At 46.3% G+C, this 22,192-nt stretch overlaps 1 protein-coding gene across 2 annotated transcripts in view; it reads right to left on the reverse strand.

The window, feature by feature from the left end:
- ap1g1 (adaptor related protein complex 1 subunit gamma 1) overlaps positions 1 to 22,192 on the reverse strand; it is a 140,495-nt gene that overhangs the window by 27,402 nt on the left and 90,901 nt on the right. For both annotated transcript variants that reach the window (XM_033035631.1, XM_033035630.1), the window contains 4 exons: positions 21,610 to 21,699; positions 8,672 to 8,799; positions 8,431 to 8,535; positions 6,021 to 6,162 (listed from right to left, as the gene is read on the reverse strand). In XM_033035631.1, the coding sequence (XP_032891522.1) occupies positions 6,021 to 6,162; positions 8,431 to 8,535; positions 8,672 to 8,799; positions 21,610 to 21,699 (465 nt within the window). The remainder of the gene's footprint in view (positions 1 to 6,020; positions 6,163 to 8,430; positions 8,536 to 8,671; positions 8,800 to 21,609; positions 21,700 to 22,192) is intronic.

Genomic DNA, 22,192 nt, shown 5'->3' on the forward strand with positions numbered 1-22,192 from the left:
GGTGGAGCGCTGCTGCCACCCGACCTCCGGAGGTTCGGAGGCTGCAACTGCGGGTTTGGCGGACGGCGGCACCGGGAACCCGCGGGTCCCTGCTGGGAGACCGCTTTTCGGGGCTTCCGCAACGGCGATTTCTCCCGCCCGAGTTGCGAGGTTGAAGAGCACCTGAGCGGGGCCTTACACCATCGCCCCGCGCGGCTTGGAATGGCCGCGGGACTTTGCGAGCGCCCGCCGGGGGCTCTAACAACTAGACCCGGTGTGCGACCTTACATCACCCGGCGTGGCTTTAATGGCCGCGGGACAATCGCCATCGCCAGCCGGGGGCTTTGACTTTGACATCGGGGGGGAGAATGCAGTGGAGAGATAAGTTTTTTTTGCCTTCCATCACAGCGATGTGATGGATGTTTGTGTAAACTGTGTTGTGTCTCGGGTCTTTTTTGTTTTGTAATGTATGGCTGCAGAAACGACATTTCGTTTGGACCTCAAGGGGTCCAAATGACAAATAAATTGAATTGAATTGTATTGTATTGTTAGAAGTAAAAGGTATGTCAGAAAATTGCGATGTGTTTAAAAGTGTGCTGACAAGAGTCCAGGACATGCATGTTCCTGTTAGACCGACGGGCAGGGCAGGTGAGCATAAGGAAGTTTGGATGAGGGAAATTGAGGCTCTGGTCAAGAGGAAGGAGGCGTCACGGGGCAGGTATAAGCAGATATAAGCAGAGAGCAAGTGTATCCCTGGAGGAGTTTCAGGAACTAAGCAGCAAGCTAAAAAAAGAAATCAGCAGGGCAAAAGGGGACAGGAGACAGGTCTGGCAGATAGTAGGCCCCCCATGGTCATGACTGACCATGGGTGATGCATCCCAGCTGTTGGCTGCTTGCTCCAAACCTCAGCTGGAGCAGCGTCGCTTGTGGCTGAAAAGACCAATGCGGGAGTGACAGTCTCTGTGGCAAAGGTCACATTTGTGTGTGTGTGGTCTCTGGTTTGTTGAAGTTGCTGCGCTCCTTTCTACATGCCCGCTTGTCTGCTGCTGCGTTCATCAGTTTCTCTTCCCCCGTTTTGAGATGTTGGTTCAGGTTGCCTCTCCACCTCGTGCGGTCAGCTGCAAGGCTCTCCCAGGACTCCACATCGATGTCGAGCGCCTTCATATCTCTCTTGCAGACATCCTTGGAACATCTTTGTAGCTGGGAGTGGCCGATGGTTCTCCTCCCAGATATCAGCTCTCCATAGGGGATGTCTTTTGGAATGTGGCCATCCTCCATGCAGTGGACATGGCCCAGCCACCGCAGTATGCGCTGCCTGTGTAGAGTGTACATACTGGGAAGGCCAGCACGAGACAGGATCTCGGCGTTGGACACTCTATCTTGCCAGGATATGCCCAGGATACGGCGGATGCTTCTCAGATGGAAGGTGTTGAGTCTTCTCTCCTGCCTGGCATATGTAGTCCATGTCTCACTGGTGTACAGCAGCGTGCTGTCGACACAGGCGTCGTACACTGCTATCTTTGTCTTCACCGTCAGCTTTGGGTTAGTCCGCACTCGAGCTGTGAGGCGAGCGAGAGTTGTAGCTGCCTTCCCGATCCTCTTATCAATCTCTGTGTCCAAGGAGAGGTTTCGGTGATGGTGGAGCCGAGGTATGTGAACTGATGGACGGCATCAAGTTCGTAGTCGTCGATGGTGATGACAGGCGGCACCTCTATCCTGCCCCAAGACGTTCGTGTTCTTCAGGCTGATAGTTAGCCCAAAGTCCGTGCATGCCTGATAGAAGCGGTCCATCAGTGACTGTAGTTCCTGCTGGGTATGGGACACAACTGCAGCGTCGTCGGCAAACAACATGTCTCTGATGAGAGATTCACGTACTTTTGTCTTTGAGGCGGGTGAGGTTGAAGAGCCTGCCATCTGATCTAGTACGCAGGTAGACCCCCTTTGTTGCAGTACCGAAGGCACGTGACAGGATGCACAGGTCATGGTAAGAGCATCAAGTGCTCAAACAGTCGCTGTCCGTTCTCATTCATTTTGCCCACACCAAACTGCCCAAGGCAGGAAGACCACGATTTGTGGCCTGCGCCCACTCTGGCATTGAAGGCGCCCGGGAGAAAAAGTTCTTCCTTGCTGGGGATGCTGCTGATGATGAATGCGAGGTTCTCATAGAACTCGTCCTTTGTGCCTGATGTGGAGGACAGTGTCGGGGCATACTCGCTGACAAGAGTGACTGGGCCTGCGGTGGTGTTGAGGCGGAGAGTCAGCAGTCGCTATGAGCCATTACTGCCTGGTTCCACCATGTTCAGCAGGCTGTTCCTTACAGCGAAGCCTACTCCGTGCTCTCTGGGCCTATCAGTCCTTCCCCTGCCAGTAAAACGTGTACTCCTTCTCCTTCAGTGTGCCCAAGTCTGCCAGCCTTGTTTCCTGAAGGGTGGCTATGTTTACGTTGAGCTCCTCATTTATGACAGCTGTTTTCCTGGAATCGCTGATGTCCTGTAGGTTTTCAGAGAGGTCGGTCATCATTGTCTGGACATTCCAAGTTCCCAGTTTTAGAGCTGGACTGCCAGAGTGAGGTTGTAGACAACGACAAACTGCCTCAGGGGCTCCGACCGGATTTTCTTGAGGTTTACTCCTGTAGCATTGACAACAATCCCAACAGACTTTATAAAATAAAAGGGAAAAAGGGTAACCAGGAGGAGAATGGGACCCCTCGGGGATCAAAGCTGTGAACGCTGTGTGGAGCCACAGGAGATGAGCAAGTCCTCCACGAGTATTTATCCTCTGTTTTTACCATGGAGAAAGACACGAGGTCTGGGGAACTTGGGGCAGTCTTGAGAGCAGTCAGTATTACAGTCGAAGAGGTGTTGAAGATCAAGATGCATATGAAGGTAAACAAATCTCCTGGGCATGATCAAATATATCCAAGGGCACTGTGGGAAGCTCAAGAGGAAATTGCAGATGCACTTGCTGAGATTTACAAGTCTTCATTAAATACAGGTGAGGTGCCAGAAGAGTGGAGCAAGGCAAATGTTGTGCCACCATTCAAGATGGGCTGCAGGGGATAGCATGGGAACCATGGCCAGCGAGCCTAACTTCTGTGGTCGGAAAGTTACAAGAGAATATTCCACGGGATAAGATACACATGCATTTAGATGAATAAGGGCTGATTAAGGATCGACAGTATGGTTTTGTACGTGGGAGGTCGTGTCTCACGAATCTGATTTTTTTCAGAGATGTGACCAAAAAGAGGGCAGAGCTGTTGAGGTTGGACATATGGATTTCAGTAAGGCACTCGACAAGGTTCTGCATGGTAGATTAGATCATATGGGATCCAAGGAGATATAGCTGAATGTACAGAAAATTAGCTTCATTGGAGGAAGCAGCGGGTGATAGTCAGAGTTTTTTTTGGACTAGAGGCCTGTGATTAGTGTTGTGCCTCAGGGTTCAGTGTTGGGCCCATTGCGGTTTGTCATCTCTATCAATGATTTGGATAAGAACGTACATGACATGATTAGCAAGTTTGCATATATGACACTAAAGTGGGCGGTATTGTAGATAATGATAACGGTTGGTATAAATTTTAAAAGATTTTGATCGGTTGGGCAGGTGGGCTGTGGAATGGTTGATGGAACTAAGAGCGAGAACCCGAGTTGTTGCATTCGGGGAAATCTAGCATGGGCAGGACCTAGACAGTGAATGGGAAGGCTCTGGGGAGTGATGTGGAACAGAGGGGTCTAGGTACATAGTTCCTTGAAAGTTGCATTACAGGTAAATAGGAAGTTCAAAAAGGCTTTCAGCGCATTGAAAACTGAATGCTTCAGTCAGAGTATTGACAGAAGCATCATCAGTCAGAGTATTGAGTATAGAAGTTGGGAGGTTATGTTGCAGTTATATAAGATGTTGGTGAGGTCACTTTTAAAGTGTTGTGTTCAGTTTTGATCACCATGTTATAGGAAAAATGTTGTCTAGCTGTAAAGGATGCAGAAAAGATTTACGAGGATGTTGCCAGGACTTGTGAGTCTGAGCTATGATGAGAGGTTGAGCACGCTAGGACTCTATTCACGACAGATGGACGACAGATGGCACAATGGGCTAAGTGTTCAGCTGGCAACCGGAAGGTAGCCGGTTCGAAATCCCGCTTGGAGTGCATACTGTCGTTGTGTCCTTGGGCAAGACACTTCACCCACCTTTGCCTGTGTGTGAATGTGTGTGAGTGATTGGTGGTGGTCGGAGGGGCCGTAGGCGCAGATTGGCAGCCACGCTTCCGTCAGTCTGCCCCAGGGCAGCTGTGGCTACAGAAGTAGCTTACCACCACCGAGTGTGACTGAGGAGTGAATGAATAATGCGATGTAAAGCGCCTTGAGTATTAGAAAGGTGCTATATAAATCCCATCCATTATTATTATTATTCATTGGAGCACAGGAGGATGAGTGGTGATCTTATAGAAGTGTACAAAATCATAATAGAGCGGATAAACGCACAGTCTTTTACCCAGTTTAGGGGTATCGAGAACTAGAGGACAGGTTTAGGGTGGGGGGGGAGATTTAATATGAACCTGAGGGAGTAACTTTCTTAAACAAAGGGCGGTTGGTGTCTGGAACGAGCTGCCGAAGAAGGTAGTCGAGGCAGGTACTATCGCAATGTTTCAGTAGTACATAGATAGGTACATGGATAAGCTAGATTTAGAGGTAGATGGTCAAAAGGCCTATACACTAGTTCTAGCGTATAAACTAGAGATAATTTACAGAAGCCAATTTAACCTACAAAACTTCATGTCTTTGGAACATGAGAGGAATTCGGAGCACCAGAGAAAACCCATGTGACCACAGGGGAACCTACAAACTCTGTACAGACAGTACCATTCAGAGGAGGAGCCATCTTGGTGAACGGCTGCTAGCAGCCGTCCGTCTTAAATTCGTTTTTTTTTTAGTTTTTAGTGAGTCCTGTTTTTTTGTTTGTAGGGGATATGGTCTTTTAATGTGGGGGGGTAGGTGTTACTTTATTTATAGGTCCCTACCTGGTCGGTGTGGCAGCCTTTTTTCCGGGCTGCCCGTCGACCCGTCGTCGTGGCCTACCAGCGGGCTTGGAGCGCCGTTTCTTGGCGGGAACCACCCAGCACCTCGGCCTGCGTGGCGGCACTGCATTGGAGCGCTGGAGCGGAGCGGAGCGGGCGATGCCTTGCCTGGGTCGCCGCGCTGGAGCTCTGGCGAGCTGGACCGCCGTGAGCAACATCTCCGGGCTGCGGGTTTGCGGAGCGGAGAGGCGGCGTGTGGAGAGACGGCGTGCGTTGAGGCGGCAAGGCGGCAGTGAGGAGAGCGGTCGCCGACTTTGTCATCGGGAGCCTGGGAGCGCCAAACCGGCGCGGCCTTGTCGGCTTCGGCAGCCGTGGGCTCCAACCAAGAAGCGGCCGTTCCAAGTGGCCCAGCCGCCGAAAGGACTCTCCCGACGCCGGGGCAAGACCACCCGGTGAGAACGGCCAGGGACATCGGGCCTCCGTAGAGGCAATTGCGGTGGCCCCAATAGGCCTGACTTTGGGGTGAACAAGGGGTGGGGACTGGACATTGTGCCTTCCTCCACAGTGCTACCCACTGTGGGGGGATGATTTTTTTTTGTCTAACTGTAGTCTTGTAGGTCTGTGTCCAAGATGGCTGCCGTGAAGGGAGAGTGGACGCTGGCACGAATTGGTTGCCGCTGCTCTCTCTTCACACTGTGTTTTTGATTTTCTGTTTTTGGATTGAATTCTGTTTTTAATTTGTGTCATTGTGATGTCTTTAATTACTTGTTTTACTCCGATTATATGTTTTTATTCCGATTACTATGTAAGGTGTCCTTGAGATTTTGTATGAAAGGCGCCCATTAAATATAAAATTTATTATTATTATTACCATAATCTGGAGCACTGTGCTGCCCTATTATTGAGTTTATTTAGTGCAATGATGTCTTTCATTGCATGTAAGTATTTAAAGATATTGAGATTAAAGATATTAATATCAACAGCATATTCTATATTGGAAAAAGTATAACATATACAAGTTTTGTTTTACCTGGTTGGAAGGTTGAATCGTAATTGATGCTAATTTAGCATCCACTATTATGGGTTCTGCCTCTCCATTAATCTGTGCAATTTCTGTGAGTCCATTAGTTGTTATCTTTTCCATTATAGGCATTCGCTCCAACAGTGCTGACCTATTGAAAGCAAAATTTCAGTATTTTAATCCATTTACATAATAATAATAATAATAAATTTTATTTTTATAGCGCTTTTCTAAGACTCAAAGTCGCTTTACAATAGTAACAGACAATAGCAAACGGAGAAGCGGCGAACAAACAGCGCCAGCGTCCTCTCCGTGCAGGACATAAAGAAAGAATACAGACATAACAATAATAGACATTTAATCGGAATAACATATGATCGGAATATAACAAATATAACAAATAATAAAGACATCACAGAGACACAAATTAAAAACAGAATTCAATCCAAAAACAGAAAATCAAAAATCAAAGGCATACATGCACACTATTTCACCAATTTATCATCTGTTCTGATGTCTTATAGAAACTGTTTACCCTAAGATGACAAATTAAAACTACTAAAATCATTCACCAATATGTAGAATGTTGGTCTAAATAAGTAGTTATTTCTCATGACCAAAAATCTATACAATATATGGACAGTGAAGAATCAGATTTAGAAAGCAAGGACGCAAAGTGCAAACAAAAGTATTTGTATTAGTTTTAATATGTAAGCAACTTGTCAATATAAACTTGGGGCAGTCAATGGAAGTACATTGAGAGCAGTCAGTATTACGTTTGAGGTGGTGCTGAACGTCCTAACATGTATGATGTCAGACATATCTCCCGGGCATGATCAGATATATCTGAAGACACTGTGTGAAGCTAGAGAAGAAATTGCAGTTGCCGTGACTGAGATATACAAGCCTCGGCATGGTGGCACAGCGGTAGAGTTGCTGCCTTACAGCGCAACAGATCCGGGTTCGACCCCGACTTCGGGCGCCCTTTACAGAGTTTGTACGTTCTCCCCGTGATCGCGTGCGTTTTTCCCCCGAGAACCTCGATTACCTCCCACACTCCAAAGGCATACAAGTTTGTAGGTTAATTGGCTTGATATAAATGTTAAATTGTCCCTGGTGTGTGTTAATGTGCGGGGATCACTGGTCAGTGCGGACTCGTTGGGCCAAAGGGCCTGTTTCCGCGCTGTATCTCTAAACTAAACGAAGTCATCATTAAATGTGGATGAGGTTGCAGAAGACTGGAGAGTAGCAAATGTTCTGCCTCTATTTAAGGAAAAGCCTGGGAACGATAGGCTAGTGAGCCTAACATCTGTGGTTGGAATGTTGCTAAAGACTATTGTGAGGGATAAGATTTACATAGGTTAGATGGGATCCAAGGAGCACTAGTCGACTGGATAGATAATTGGCTTCATGGAAGGAAGCAGAGGGTGATGTTGGAAGGTAGTTTTTCAGACTGGAGACCTGTGACTAGTGGTGTGCCACAGGGATTGGTGCAGGGCCCAGAAGGTGGTTATCAAAGGTTACAGCAGGATCTTGATCAGTTGGGTTAATAGGTAGAGGGATGGTTACTGGAGTTTAATGCAGATAAATGGGAGATGTTGCATTTTGGGAAGTCTAACCAGTGCAGGATCTTCACAGTAAATGGCAGGGCTCTGGGAAGTGTTATTGAGGAGAGATGCAAAGATTCATTTACCCAGAAGAGGGGAATCAAAACCAGAGGACATTGGTTTAAGGTGAGAGGGGATAGGAATCTGAGGGTCAACTCTTTCACATAGGCGGCTTATGAGCAGTATGGAATGAGCTGCTGGTGGAGGTAATCGAGGCAGAAACTATAATACCATTCAAAAAACATTTGGAGAGCTACATGGATAGAAAAAGATTTAGAGGGATATGGGCCAAACATAGGCAGATGGGACTAGTGTAGATGGGGCATCTTTGTCGGCATGAGAAATCTGGGCTGAAAGACCCGTTTCCTTCTTGTACGACTCTATAGTGAACGTCCTGAGAACTTAGGGACACTGAATGAAAATAATTACAAAAGAACCAAAATTAGAGTGGTTAAAGTCAGGAATGCACAGCCAAGGGGGATGTCGCATTGAAAGGGGGGAGCAGGATAACCATCTGAAGAAAGAAATTCCTGGATCTATTTGGATGACATTAATGAAGTTTTGCTTTCTTAAATTGTTTGAAAATGAACTAGTTACCATTGCTGATTTAGACATTAATCATGGGCAATGTAATAATTTGTAAAATCAATAGCATACCACAATATACTTGGATTGCTGGTAAAATTCTATGATTTCAACAAGAATCTTTTGCACACAAGCATGCGATTTATGGTGCAACAAAAACATTGGAAGCTATATGTTAACTGAGCATTCCAACTTGCCCAATTCATTACTTGCAAGTTTACACATACCTCATGTGATCAAATTTTTTGAAAAGTGCATTGTATTCAACTGCTCTTTGCTGAAGTTCCACATCTATGCTGCTTCCATAGATAGATATTATTTTTCTGATTCGACTGAAAAATATAATTTGTAATATTAGATCCACATATGCCTGCATTTGTAATCAAATCTGGATACTAAATATTTATTAGGTCAATTTTCCAACAACATATATATTTCCTCATACCTTTGCTGGAAACAGTTACTTACTTGACATTTACAGTAAATCTTGTGCTTAATTTCATAATTGCAGTGAGCGAATATCCCCTTGTTACAGATGTTGACATGCTAGACTGTAGAACATTTTCTAATACATCCATAACTTCATCTTCCGTCACCTGTAAAAAAACATTTCAAATATTTACACTGAATAAACTCTTCTATGCGTTTTAATAGCGCATTAAGATATCGCCTCTATTCTGCCATCCATTCAAAATTAACCTAATTCACTAAGATTCATCATAGTTATATTAAAGGTCAAAGGCAAGAGTAAAAGTCTAAATTGGATCAAGAGCAATTTTATAAGACCAAACTGATTTAGCAAATCCAGAGCCCACTGAATGAACAGACTTGTGGGAGGGTGGGATATCCAAAAAAAAGTAAATGCCAGATACCAAAAATGTAATATAACAGAAAGCTAAGGAGATATAGAAAGTATAGGAGTAAAATTAAAAGGGAAATGAGAAAAGCAAAGAAAGTGTAAAAAGTTGGCACGTAAAATGAAGTATACCATGGTTTATGAACACATAAAGAGAATGTGTTACAGCATAGTAAATAAGGAAGCATTATTAAGGGTGCATTATCTTTGAAAATGGATAAATCCCCAGGTTTGGATGAAATATCCCTGGGAAGGCAACAAAGAGAGGAAAACGAGACTGACAACGATTTTTCAATTCTTTCTCTCTGGACGTGATACCAGAAGATTGTTAACATTGCAGAGCTTTAAAAGGGGAGGAATAATAGGCAGGTTTAACATGGGTAATAGACAAATTATTGGAATCCATTAAAAAAAAGACAGAATTCAAGTTCACAGAAAGACAAATCGATCAGGATTTGTTAAAATAGCATCTGACTACATTGATCTTTTTTGAACAGTAACGAGACGGGCTATTAAGAGCATTGCATTTAGTTTAGTGGTTTTCTGCAAGTTGCCACATGGCAGGCAAGCCAGCAAAGTGAAAGTCCATGGAATCCAAGAGATTGACATAGTGCTCAAAAATTGGCTCCGTGGCATAATGCAAAAACTAAGGATTGAAGACATTTGCGACTGGGAGGTTGTTTTCGGTCGGGCTCTAGAGTCAGTTCTTTGCTTTAGTTATGAAAAATAATGATTAAGATCCAAACATAAGGCATAATGATACAAACAATGAACATAGGGTGGCTAAGAGAAGAAAGCTTTAGACTGCATGGAGTGATTGAGTCATAGTCATACAGCATGGAAACAGGCCCTTCGGTCCAACTTATCTATGCCAATCACGATGCCCCATCAACACTAGTCCCACCTGCCCGCAATTGGCTCACTCTAAACCTTTCCTGTCCATGCACCTGTCCAAATCTCTTTTAAATATTATAGTAGCTGCCTCAACTACTTCCTCTGGCAGTCGTTCCATATACAGACTACCTACCCTATGAGTGCAAAAGTTGCACATCGGGTTCTTATTCAATCTTTCCCCTCTCACCTTAAACCTATGTCCTCTGGTTCTTGACTCCCCTACAGTGGATAAAAGATAGTTCATCCTAACTATTCCCCTTATATAGTTTAGTTTATTATTGTCGCGCATACCGAGGTACAATGAAACGTTTTGTTAGTATGCTATCCAATCAAACCAAAGACTATACATGATTACAATCAAGCCGCCACAGTGTACAGATATAGGATAAAGAGTACAAACATTTAGTGCAAGATAAAGACTGATTAAAGATAGCTCAAAGGTCTTTAACGATGTAGATGGGAGGAGAGGACCACACTAGTTGATGAGGACGGTTCAGTTGACTGATAACAAACTTCTGTACCTCTTGCCTGATGGAGTGGGGAGAAGAGAGCGTGACAAGGGTGAGAATGTTCCTTGATTATACAGGTGGCCTTGCCGAGGCAGCATGAAGTGTAGATGGAGTCAACGGAAGAATGGTTGGCTTACAAGATTGTCTTTCTTGGCTATGTTCATCATTCTCGGCAATTTCCAGTGATCTTGGATGGAGCTGTTCCCAAACCATGCTGCGATGCATGCTGATAAAATGCTTTCTACGGCGCATCTGTAGAAGTTGGTGAGGGTTGTTGGGGGACATGCTAAACTTCCTCAACATTAGGAAGTAGAGGCATTGGTGTGCTTTCTTGGCCATGGCTTTGATGTGGCTGGTCCAGGACAAATTGCGGGTGATATTTATTTCTAGAAACGTGAAGTTTTTCATCGGGGGGTATGTTCTGTTTCGCTTCCAGAAGTCAATCACCATCTCCATTGTTTTGCTGACTTTGTGATAAAAGATGTCGTCTCGATACCAGGTCACAAGGTTCAAAATGTCCTTTCTGTACTCCATCTCAGGATCGCTGGACTGTCATATGTTGAAAGAATGGAGCGACTGGGCTTGTATACAGTGCATTCAGAAATTATTCAGACCACTTCACTTTTTCCACATTTTGTTAGGTTATAGCCTTATTCTAAAATGGATTAAATACTTCTTTTTTTTATCATCAATCTACACGCAATACCCCATAAGAAAAAAGCCAAAACGGGGCTTTAGAAATGTTTGCAAAGGAAATAAGAAGAAATAACTGAAATATCACATTTACATAAGTATTCAGACCCTTTACTCAGTACTTTGTTGAGGCACCTTTGGCAACGATCACAGCCTCAAGTCTTCTTGGTATATTACTACAAGCTTGGCACACCTGTATTTGGGTAATTTCTCCCATTCTTCTCTGCAGATCCTCTCAAGCTCTGTCAGGTTGGATGGGGAATGTCAATGCACAGCCATTTACAGGTCCCTCCAGAGATGTTTGATCGGGTTCAAGTCCAGGCACATTCACAGACTTGTCACGAAGCCACTCCTGCATTGTCTTGGCTGTGTGCTTAGGGTCGTTGTCCTGTTGGAAGGTGAACCTCCGCCCCAGTCTGAGGTTCTGAACACTCTGGGGCAGGTTTTCATCAAGGATCCCTCTGTACTTTGCACCGTTTATCTTTCTCTCAATCCCGACTAGTCTCCCAGTTGCTGCCACTGAAAGACACCCCATAGCATGATGCTGCCACCACCATGCTTCACCGCAGGTATGATACTGGCCAGGTGATGACCTCCCTGACCAAGGCCCTTTTCCCCCGATGGCTCAGTTTGGCCGGCAGCCAGCTCTATGAAGAGTCCTGGTGGTTGCAAAGCTCTTAAGAATGACAGAGGCCACTGTGCTGTTCGGGTCCTGCAATGCTGCAGAAATTGTTTTATACCCTTCCCCAGATCTGTGTCTCAACAATCCTGTCTTGGAGGTCTACAGACAATTCCATCGTTTTCATGGCTTGGTATTTGCTGAGAGCTGGGAATGGGAGGGGAAGGAGAGAGAAAGCAATGACTACCTGAAATTGGAGAAGTCAATGTTCATACCGTTGGGGTGTAAACTACCCAAGCGAAATAGGAGGTGCTGCTCCTCCAATATACGATGGGACTCACTCTGGCCATGGAGGAGACAGAAAGGTCGGATTCTGAATGAGAGGGGAAGTGCTGAGCCACTGGGAGATCAGGTTGGTTAATGCGAACTGAGCAGAGGTGTTGGGCGAAGCGAATGCCAAGCCTGCGCTTGGTCTCATCGATGCAGAGCAGTTGACACCTGGAACAGCGGATGCAATAGGCGAGGTTGGAGGAGGTGCAGGTGAACCTCTGCCTCACCTGGAAAGACAGCTTGGGTCCTTGGATAGAGTCAAGGGGGGAGGTAAAGCGACAAGTGTAGCATTTCCTGCAGTTGCAAGGGAAAGTAGCAGGGGAGGGGGTGGTTTGGGTGGGAAGGGACGAATTGACCAGGGATAAAATGAATTTGATATATTTTAAAATCAGGCTGTAACGTAACAAAATGTGGAGAAAGGGAAGGGGTCTGAATACCTTCTGAATGAACTGTACACTGGACTTTAGAAGGATGAGAGGGAATCTTATTGAAACATATAAGATTATTAAGGGACTGGACATGTTAGAGACAGAAAACATGTTCCCAATGTTGGGGGAGTGCAAAACCAGGGGCCACAGTTTAGGAATAAGGGGTTGGCCATTTAGAGCGGAGATGAGGAAAAACCTTTGAGTTGTGAATCTGTGGAATTCTCTGCCTCAGAAGGCAGTGGAGGTCGATTCCCCGGCTGCTTTCAAGAGAGAGTTAGAGCACTTAAAGATAGCGGAGTGAAGGGATATGTGGAGAAGGCAGGAACGGGGTACTTATTGTGGATGATCAGCTACAATTACAGCGAATAGCAGTGTTGGCTCGAATGGCCGAATGGCATACTCCTGCATCTATTGTCTCATCCTTATTTGATATCCAGCCCACTATGGTGATGTCCTTTGTGAACTTCTAAATTGAGTTGGATTGAAATTTGGCTGCAGTCATGAGCATATAAAGAGTATTGTAGGAGACTGAGAATGCATGATTGCAGGCCACCAACATTGAGGATTATCATAGACCAGGGGTCGGCAAACTACGGACCAAATGCGGTCCGAATCATCCGGACCGCAGGCAGATTTTTTTCCCCGTAATCATCTGAGCGCCCGCGCTGAGCAATGGCCGAGCTCTGGCTCTAGCTCATCCTGCGCAAAGCCGCCGGCATGGCCGTGCACCTTCTATGAACACGTTTAATGAAGAACTGCAGATGCTGGAAAAATCGGAGATGGACAAAAATGCTGGAGAAACTCAGCAGGTGAGACATGCAAGAATTGCATGAGGCTGCCTCACCTGCTGAGTTTCTCCAGCATTTTTGTCTACCTTCTGTGAACACGTGATTTGATGCCTGCCATCTGGGGTGGGATGGGGGCGGGATCCATGTGTACATGTGATAGATGGGGCCGCCATCAACTCACATGGCCCCTATGCAGAACAAGGTTGCCGGCCCGTCTTAGACAATGATTTGTCACCTAACCTCACTGATTGTGGGCTGGTGATCAGGAAGTCAAGGATCCAGGCGCTGAGGTGGCGGCCGGTTTCACTGTCCAGTCCCCGCGGCCGCTCGCAGCCACACAGGTAAGCTGCATGCCCTGCGAATGGCTGCAGTTCCCAGGTCGGCTCACTTGCCCCAGGTCTGGCTGTAACGCCCAGGTCACCCGTGTGCCCCGGGGCTGGCTGCAGTTCCCAGGTCGCGCAAACTAATTGAAAAAAAAAAACACCTGCGGGCCAGATGAGTTTGGGTTACGGGCCAGAATCTGGCCATAGGTTGCCGACCCCTGGTAAGACCTCAAGACGCAGGAAAATGTTTAGGTCCCATTTTAAGGTTAAAAAAATGGCGTCTTGATTGCCGGGCAATACGGTAGTTTATAAGTTGTTTAACCCAAAGCTTACATACTGGGGAAGCATGATGGGGAAAATGGCCAACATAGGGAGCATAAGGATGTTAGTTAGACAATAAATAGATTTATAAACTTTGGGGGCTGTAAAATAAACTGAGCTTAATAAAACTGATCAGGGGTCAGGGGCCAACATTTATGGCACCGACCTGGTAGATATATGGGAGAGGTGTTAAAAATAACAGGAAACATAAGGTTTACGAGACAAAGATGAAAGGTTACAAAGACATTGATCAATCATGAATTATTCAAAGTATGTAGAATCCACATGTAACTATTGTGAGAATATAAAACGCTGTGCATCTTTGAAACACTTTGGAACTGTTAAGGCTTCAATAAACCGACAGGAGTTTAGAGATACAGAGGAAACGGGCCCTTCGGCCCACCGAGTCCGCGCCAACCAGCAATCCCCACACATTAACACTATCCTACACACGCTAGGTCCAATTTACATTTATACCAAGTCAATTAGCCTACAAACCTCTTACGTCTTTGGAGTGTAGGAGGAAACCGAAGATCTTGGAGAAACCCCATGCAAGTCATCTATGAGATGTTTTATTTTGTGTCTGTTCCTATCTGAGCTGGGCCTGAAGTAAAGCCAGATTTAGGGTACAGGTATAATACTACATTCCTGCCTACAGTAAACAAAAAGGTTGATGAGGGCAAAGTCGTTGATGTGTGTTTGTGGACTCGGCAGTACATTTGATAAGGTGCCACATGGTATGCTGCTCTGGGATGTTAGATTTCATGGGATCCAGGGAGAGCTAGGCGACTGGATAGAAAATTGGCTTAATCTCTGGAGAAAATGGCTAGGTAATTTTTTGGGGTAATTAATTCTCTGCACATATATATATATATATATATATATATATATAGAGTATATCTTGAGAGTTAGTAGAGCGGAATTGATTGGGTCTTTGTTTAAGGAAGGACCAGAGAACCTCCGCCACCCTTTTAGGTGGGGAATGGAGAGGCAAAGGGACTGATTGTCCATAGTAAAGATGCGCCAATGGAGGCCTAGGAACTGGAAGTTATTGAAGTGTTGGAGAGCGTGCAAGGTGTCTTAGATGTAGATCAGAAGGGACTAGACAAAGTGGGACAAAATAGAATTAAGGTATTTGGAGAGGTGGGGCAGGGGCAAGGAGAAATAGAGAGTCCTGCTTGTGGATTTTTGGAAGAAATGGACAGTGCATGTTTGAGGAACTATGTGAGAGGATATGGAGGGGAGATTGCTAAAATGATGAGGTCAGTGAGAGTCATAGACTCAAAGTCATAGAGTCATACAACGTGGAAACGAGCCCATCAGCCCAACTCTCCCGCACTGAACACGTCCCATCTGCACTAGTCCCACCTGCCTGCTTATGGCCCATATGCCTCCGAACCTATCCTATGTACCTGTCTAAATGTTTCTTAAATGTTGCGATGGTGCCTGCCTCAGCTACCTTCTCCAGCAGCTCGTTCCATACACCCACCATCTTTTGCGTAAAAGTTACCCCTCAGGTTCCTATTAAACCTTTCCCCCCCCTCACCTTCAACCAATGACCTCTGATTTCTCTATTCTGAGCAAGAGATTATTTGTGTTAACCAGATCTATACCTCTCATGATCATGTACATCCCAGTAAAATCAAACCTCACCCTCCTGTGCTCCAAGGAATAGAGTTCTAGCTAGGGTTCGTCAGTGGGTCTAGGGAATTTGAAGGCATCCGAGAGTTGATGCTTGGCTCAGCATGGTGGTCACCTGCCAGACTACATCCGTACCTTCCTTGTCAGAGGGCCTGATGTCAGGATTGTTTCAAAGTGGGTAGAGGGCTATGTGTTAAGAGGGGATGAGATTGGAGTAGGTAAGGGGAGTGGACACATGGAATAGGTTGATATTGTGGCAGCAGTTGGAAATACCAAGACCCAGAAAGTGTAGACGACTGCAGGAAATGTGCAGGAGGAGATGATACGTTCAAGAGGAATCCAAGAAGTAGTAGTGAAGTGGGCTGAGATTTATGAGTCGTCATTAAATACGAATGAGATGCCAGAAGACTGGAAGGTGGCAAATGTTGTGCCTCTATTTAAGAAGGGCTGCAAGGAAAAACCTGGGAACAATAGGCCAGTGTGCCTAACATCTGTGGTTGGAAAGTTACCAGAGAGTAGTCCGAGGGATTAGATATACGTGCATTTAGATAGGCAAGGGCTGATTGGGATAGTCAGCACAGTGTTGGACGGGGGGGGGGGGGGGGGGGTTCGCTGCAAACAAATCCGACTGAGTTGTTTGATGGAGAAATCCAAGGTAGACAAAAATGCTGGATAAACTCAGCAGGTGACGCAGCATCAATGGAGCGAAGGAATAGGTGACGTTTCGGGTCGAGACCTTTCTTCAGGCTGGAGCATTGTGCTCAGTTTTGGCCACTCTGCTCCAGGAAAGATGCCATTAAGCTTGAAAGAGTGCAGAGATTTACAAGGATGTTGCCAGGACGAGGGTCTGAGCTTATAGGGTAGGCTGGGCCTTTCGTCCTTTCAGCACAGGAGGCTGAGGGGTGATCTTACAGAGGAGCATAAAATCATGAGGCAAATAGGGCGAATGCAGAGTGTTTTACCCAGAGGAGGAGAATCAAGTACCGAGAGCACATACGTTTAAGATGAGAGGGAAAGACGGAAGCTGGGGTACCTTTCTCACACAGAGGGTGATGGCTAAATGGATTGAGCCGCAAGATGAAGTAGTAGAGGCAGGTACAATAACAACATTTAAAAGACATATGGACAGGTACATAGATGGGAATGGTTGAGAGGGATATGGGCCAAATGAAGATAATTGGGACTAGCTTAGATGGGACATCTGAGTCCGATGGACAAGTTGTGCTGAAGTGCCTGCCTACCGAAGTACCATCTGCTCAGGCAAGTTAAGGATGAGCAATTAAAATTAGATTAAATTGCATTAACCATTAAAAAAAAAAGTTAAACAAAAAAATGAGAGTCATGAACGCGATAATAACAGCCCAATCAACTCACTGAATTTGAATTGTAATACTTTTGCAGAGCTTATTTGGCTTCCATTGCTGGTACTCTGATATCACAAAAATAACTCAACACAAACAATATTTGTACGAGGACAACGCACCATGCAACACAATTCAGAAATGTATTCCAGCAGAGCCTATTTGCAGTACACTTCGAATTCGTGTTTTTACTCAATTTTTAATTGGGCTGCTGGGCAAGAATAACATTCCTTCTGAATTCTTGCCCATGAGAGCAAGGGTGAAGAGGAAGCACAATAAAAGGTCTCAATGGGTGAATGGAGATGATGTGATGGACTGTCCCAGTACACCAGAAGACTGGAAGAGAGTGGCGCTGGGCTTTAACAAAAGATGGAACTTTCAGCACACATGTGGGGCAGTGGATGGCAAGCATGCCATTCTTGTCCCTGTCCCTCTCATTTTCCTTTTCGTACAGGATGGCATTCTGCTGGAACCATTCCTCAAGGTTCCCCTCCTGCTGCCTGGTGAAGGTGTAGGGCATAACCTTCCTCCAGCCCTCCCTCACCACCAATGGAGCATCTGCCTCTGATACTGTGTCAGACACAGGAGAAAGGGCTGCTTTGCTGCCTTCAAATGAGGCAGTGAAGGATGGGGTGATGGTGGGGACATATATTACCACTCTGATCTCCTCCTCCAGGGGTCTCTCATGCAGGGCTACCTCCTCCTGCACTATCACCTCCTGTGGCATCACTTCCTGCCACTCCTCCTCCTGGGTGGGCAACACCTGCATGGCAGGTTTTTTTGAGGGTTGTGCCCTCCCCCTGCACTGCTGCCTTTTAGGTGCCGTCTCTAAAACACAAGTCTCCTCTCCAAATAACTCTCCAGCTAAGAATGAACATGCCTTTGAGTGACAGAGGTGACGTTCTGCTGTTTAAATAATCTTTTTTTCCCTACTGACCTTTTTTTCCACCTCTACCTTCGACTGCCTCCGACCACCGAACTATTACCTTTGACTGCTTCCGACCACCTACGACTAGCATCATGACCTGACCTACTACGACCTACCTACGAGTAAAAAGTATCCATTTTCTCCATGGCAACCTTTTTTTTACTCGTGGACACCTTTTATCAGGCTAGAAAAAACAGCGCAACCTACTTGATGCCACGAGTGCGCGGAGACCACTCACGAGCATGGGGAAGGCCTCCTACGACCTCGTGGCGACCATGCTGCGTGTTTGAGTCAAGGGCAAACGCGGCAGAGTTTGTGAAAGTCGGGACAGGGGCTTTAAAAGGCCACACCAACGAACATGCCACCTACATTAATCCCACCTACCTGCGTATGGCCCATATCCCTCTAACCCTATCCTATCCATGTACCTGTCCAAATGTTTTTAAAATGTTGCGATTGTACCTGCCTCCTCCAGCAGCTAGTTCCATATACCTATCCTCCTTTGTGTAAAAAGGTTGCTCCTTGGGTTCTTATTAAATCGCTCCCTCCTCACCTTAAACTCATGTCCTCTGGTTCTTGATTCCCCTACTCTGGGTAAGACTTTGCGCATTTACCTTATCTATTCCTCTCGTGATCATATAGACCTCTATATGATCACCCCTCATTCTCCTGGCATCAAGGAATAAAGTCCTATAGCCTGCTCAACCTCTCCCGAAAGCTCAGGCACTCGAGTCCTGGCACCCTTTCCATCTTAACACCTTTCTTATAGCAAGGCATCCAAAACTGAACACAATACTCTGCCACCAGTCATGCACTGTGCAGGTCCTGCCCTGTTTAAACTTCCCAAAACACAACACCTCGCATTTCTCTATATTAGACAATAGGTGCAGGAGTAGGCCATTCGGCCCCTCGAGCCAGCACCGCCATTCAATGTGATCATGGCTGTTCATCCCCAATCAGTACCCCGTTTCTGCCTTTTCCCCATCTCCCTAGACTCCGCTATCTTTAGGAGCTCTGTCTAGCTCTCTCTTGAAAGCATCCAGAGAACCAGCCTCCATTGCCCTCTGAGGCAGAGAATTCCAGACTTACAACTCTGTGTGAAAAAGTTTTTCCTCCTCTCCGTTCTAAATGGCTTACCCCTTATTCGTAAACTGCAGCCCCTGGTTCTGGACTCCCCCAACATTGGGAACATGTTTCCTGCCTCTAGCGTGTCCAAACACTTAATAATCTTATATGTTTCAATAAGATTCCCATTCATCCTTCTAAATTCCAGAGTGCACAAGCCCAGCCACTCCATTCTATCAACATATGACAGTCCCGCCATCCCGGGAATTAACCTGGTGAACCTACGCCGCATTCCCTCAATAGCAACAGTCCTTCCTCAAATTGGGAGACCAAAACTGCACACAATACTCCAGGTGTTGTCTCACTGGGGCCCTGTACAACTGCAGAAGGACCTCTTTGCTCATACACTCAACTCCTCTCGCTATGAAGACCAACATGCCATTTGCTTTCTTCACTGCCTGCTGTACCTGCATGCTTACTTTCAGTGACTGATGAACAAGGACCGCAAGATCCCGTTGTACTTCCCCTTTTCCCAACTTTACTCCATTTAGACAATAATCTGCTTTCCTGTTTTTGCCACCAAAGTTGATAACCTCACATTTATTCACATTAAGCTGCATCTGCCATGCATCTACCCACTCACCCTACCTGTCCAAGTCACCCTGCATCCTCATAGCATCCTCTTCCTAGTTCACACTGCCACCCAGCTTTGTGTCATCTGCAGATAACTGCAACCCCAGCACCGAGCCTTGCGGTACCCCACTAGTCACTGCCTGCCATTCCGAAAGGGACCTGTTAATCCCTACTCTGTTTCCTGTCTGCCAACCAATTTTCTATCCATTGTCAGCACCCTACCCCCAATACCATGTGCTCTAATTTTGCCCACTAATCTCCTTATGTGGGACCTTATCACATGCTTTCTGAAAGTCCAGGAACACTACATCTACTGGCTCTCCCTAGTCCATTTTCCTAGTTACATCCTCAAAAAATTCCAGAAGATTAGTCGAGCACGATTTCCCTTTCGTAAATCCACGCTGACTCGGAACGATCCTGCTACTGCTATCCAAATGTGCCGCTATTTCATCTTTTATAATTGACTCCAGCATCTTCCCCACCACCGATGTCAGGCTAACTGGTCTATAATTCCGTTTTCTCTCTCCCGCCTTTCTGAAAAAGTGGGATAACATTAGCTACCCTCCAATTAGCTAAACTGCTTCAACCACTCCTCAGTCCAAATGCTCAACTAATCAAGATCCTATTGCAATCTTTGGCAACCATCTTTACTAACTATAACACCACCTAATTTTGTGTCATCTGTAAACATAATCATGTCTTGCATGTTCCCATTCAAATCATTGATATAGATGACATACAGATGATATAGATGACATACATTCCGGAAGTGGCGGCGCTGTGATACGGCTGCGGCTCGCCTGCAGTCTGTCTGTTTTTTACTTTTTTGTGTTGTTTTTTTTTGTCTAGTTTAGTAATTTTTTTGGTTATTAGGTGGTGTTATGTGTGTGTGGGGAGGGTGAAACGGGGCTTTCTGTCTCTCCCTTCGGGGGAATGCGACTTTTTTGTCGTATCCCCCTTCTCTTCCCCCATCTGAGCTGAGGCCTAATGGCGGAGCTGGCGGCCTCCAACCTGCGACCGACCTCGAGGGTCCGGACTCACCAACGCGAGGCTGGCCTTCTTCGAGCTGTGGCGACGTCCGGGTAGCGGCACGACTCGGCGCTCCGGTGAGTGCGGACGGCGCGGGGCTGAGACACTCCCGTGCGGGCGGCACGGCTACCGGCTAGAAGGCGCTCCCGTGTGAGCAGCCCGGTGCGGGGCTGAGACGCTGCCGTATGGGTGGCCTGGCTACCGGCTGGAAGGCGCTCCGGTGAGGGCGGACCGGCTCCCAGCTGGAAGGTGCTCCCGTGGGGGCAGCCCGGTGCGGGGCTGAGACGCTGCCGTGTGGGCGGCCCGGTGCGGGGCGGAGACGGTGCTCCGGTGGCTGAGGCGGCGTTGACCTGGATCCGGGGCTCGGCCGCGGGCCAGTGGAGGACAATGTCGGGAGCTCGCAGCTCACAGGCTGGTGCCTGTTTTCCGGAGCACCCGTTGCAACAGATGCGTCCGCTGGACTGGAGGGCGGCAGCTTCGACCACCCCCGGGCCGCGGAGCTTGAACCGCGGGACTGACTTACCATCGCCTGGTGGGGTATCGCCTCGGCGCAGAGGGAGAAGAGGAGGGAAGAGACAGTAACTCTAAGACTTTTGCCTCCATCACAGTGAGGAGGTGTTTGGTGAACTCACTGTGGTGGATGTTAATTTGTGTTTATTGTGTTTTGTTATTATTACATGTATGGCTGCAGGCAACAGCATTTCGTTCAGACCGAAAGGTCTAAATGACAAATAAAGGATTCAATTCAATTCAATGGGCTATAGCACTGAACCCCGAGGAACACCACTAGGCGTCCCGTCCAAAAAACAACCTCCCACTATCACCCTGGGCTTTGTTCCATGATGCCAATGTTCTATGCTGTCGGTTACGTCTCCTTGGATCCCATGTGATCTACTCTTCCAGAGCAGCCTACCATGTGGAACCTTATCAAATGCCTTGCTGAAATCCAGATATACAACTTGCTTTGTTAAAAAAAAACCTGTATTACCTGAATAGGCTCTTCTTCTTCACATTGGCCAGAAACTAAAAGATCACCATACTCTCCCATGCACCAAGCACCGACTTGTACAAGAGGTTGCTGTTGAAAGATAGTCAGTTAGAAACTGAAATATACTTAAAAACTGAAATAAAAATTTCGAGTCATAATCTATTAATTTATTAAACATTAAATGCAGATTAGTATCACAGTTCAGTATCTTTTCAGAGATATTAACCATGAATCAAATCTAAAGAACTAGGGGAGGATGGATCACTTTTATTCAAACACATACAAAAGTAAATAAGACTAACATTAACCTGCATTGGCACGTAGAAACAAAGAACTGCTGGTGCTGGTTAAAACACAAAAGGACACAAAGTATAGGAGTAACTCAGCAGGTCAGGCAGCATCTCAGGAGAACAGGGATAGGTGACGTTTCGGGTTGAGACCTTTCTTCAGATTAATTGTGGGGTGGGATGCAGGGGAGAGAAAAGAAAGCTGGAAGAGGGACAAAGCATTGCAGGTAATAGGTCAATAGACAATAGGTGCAGGAGTAAGCCATTTGGCCCTTCCAGCCAATGTGATCATGGCT

Source organism: Amblyraja radiata, chromosome 17 (genome assembly GCF_010909765.2).
Source record: "Amblyraja radiata isolate CabotCenter1 chromosome 17, sAmbRad1.1.pri, whole genome shotgun sequence".
Taxonomy (NCBI): domain Eukaryota; kingdom Metazoa; phylum Chordata; class Chondrichthyes; order Rajiformes; family Rajidae; genus Amblyraja; species Amblyraja radiata.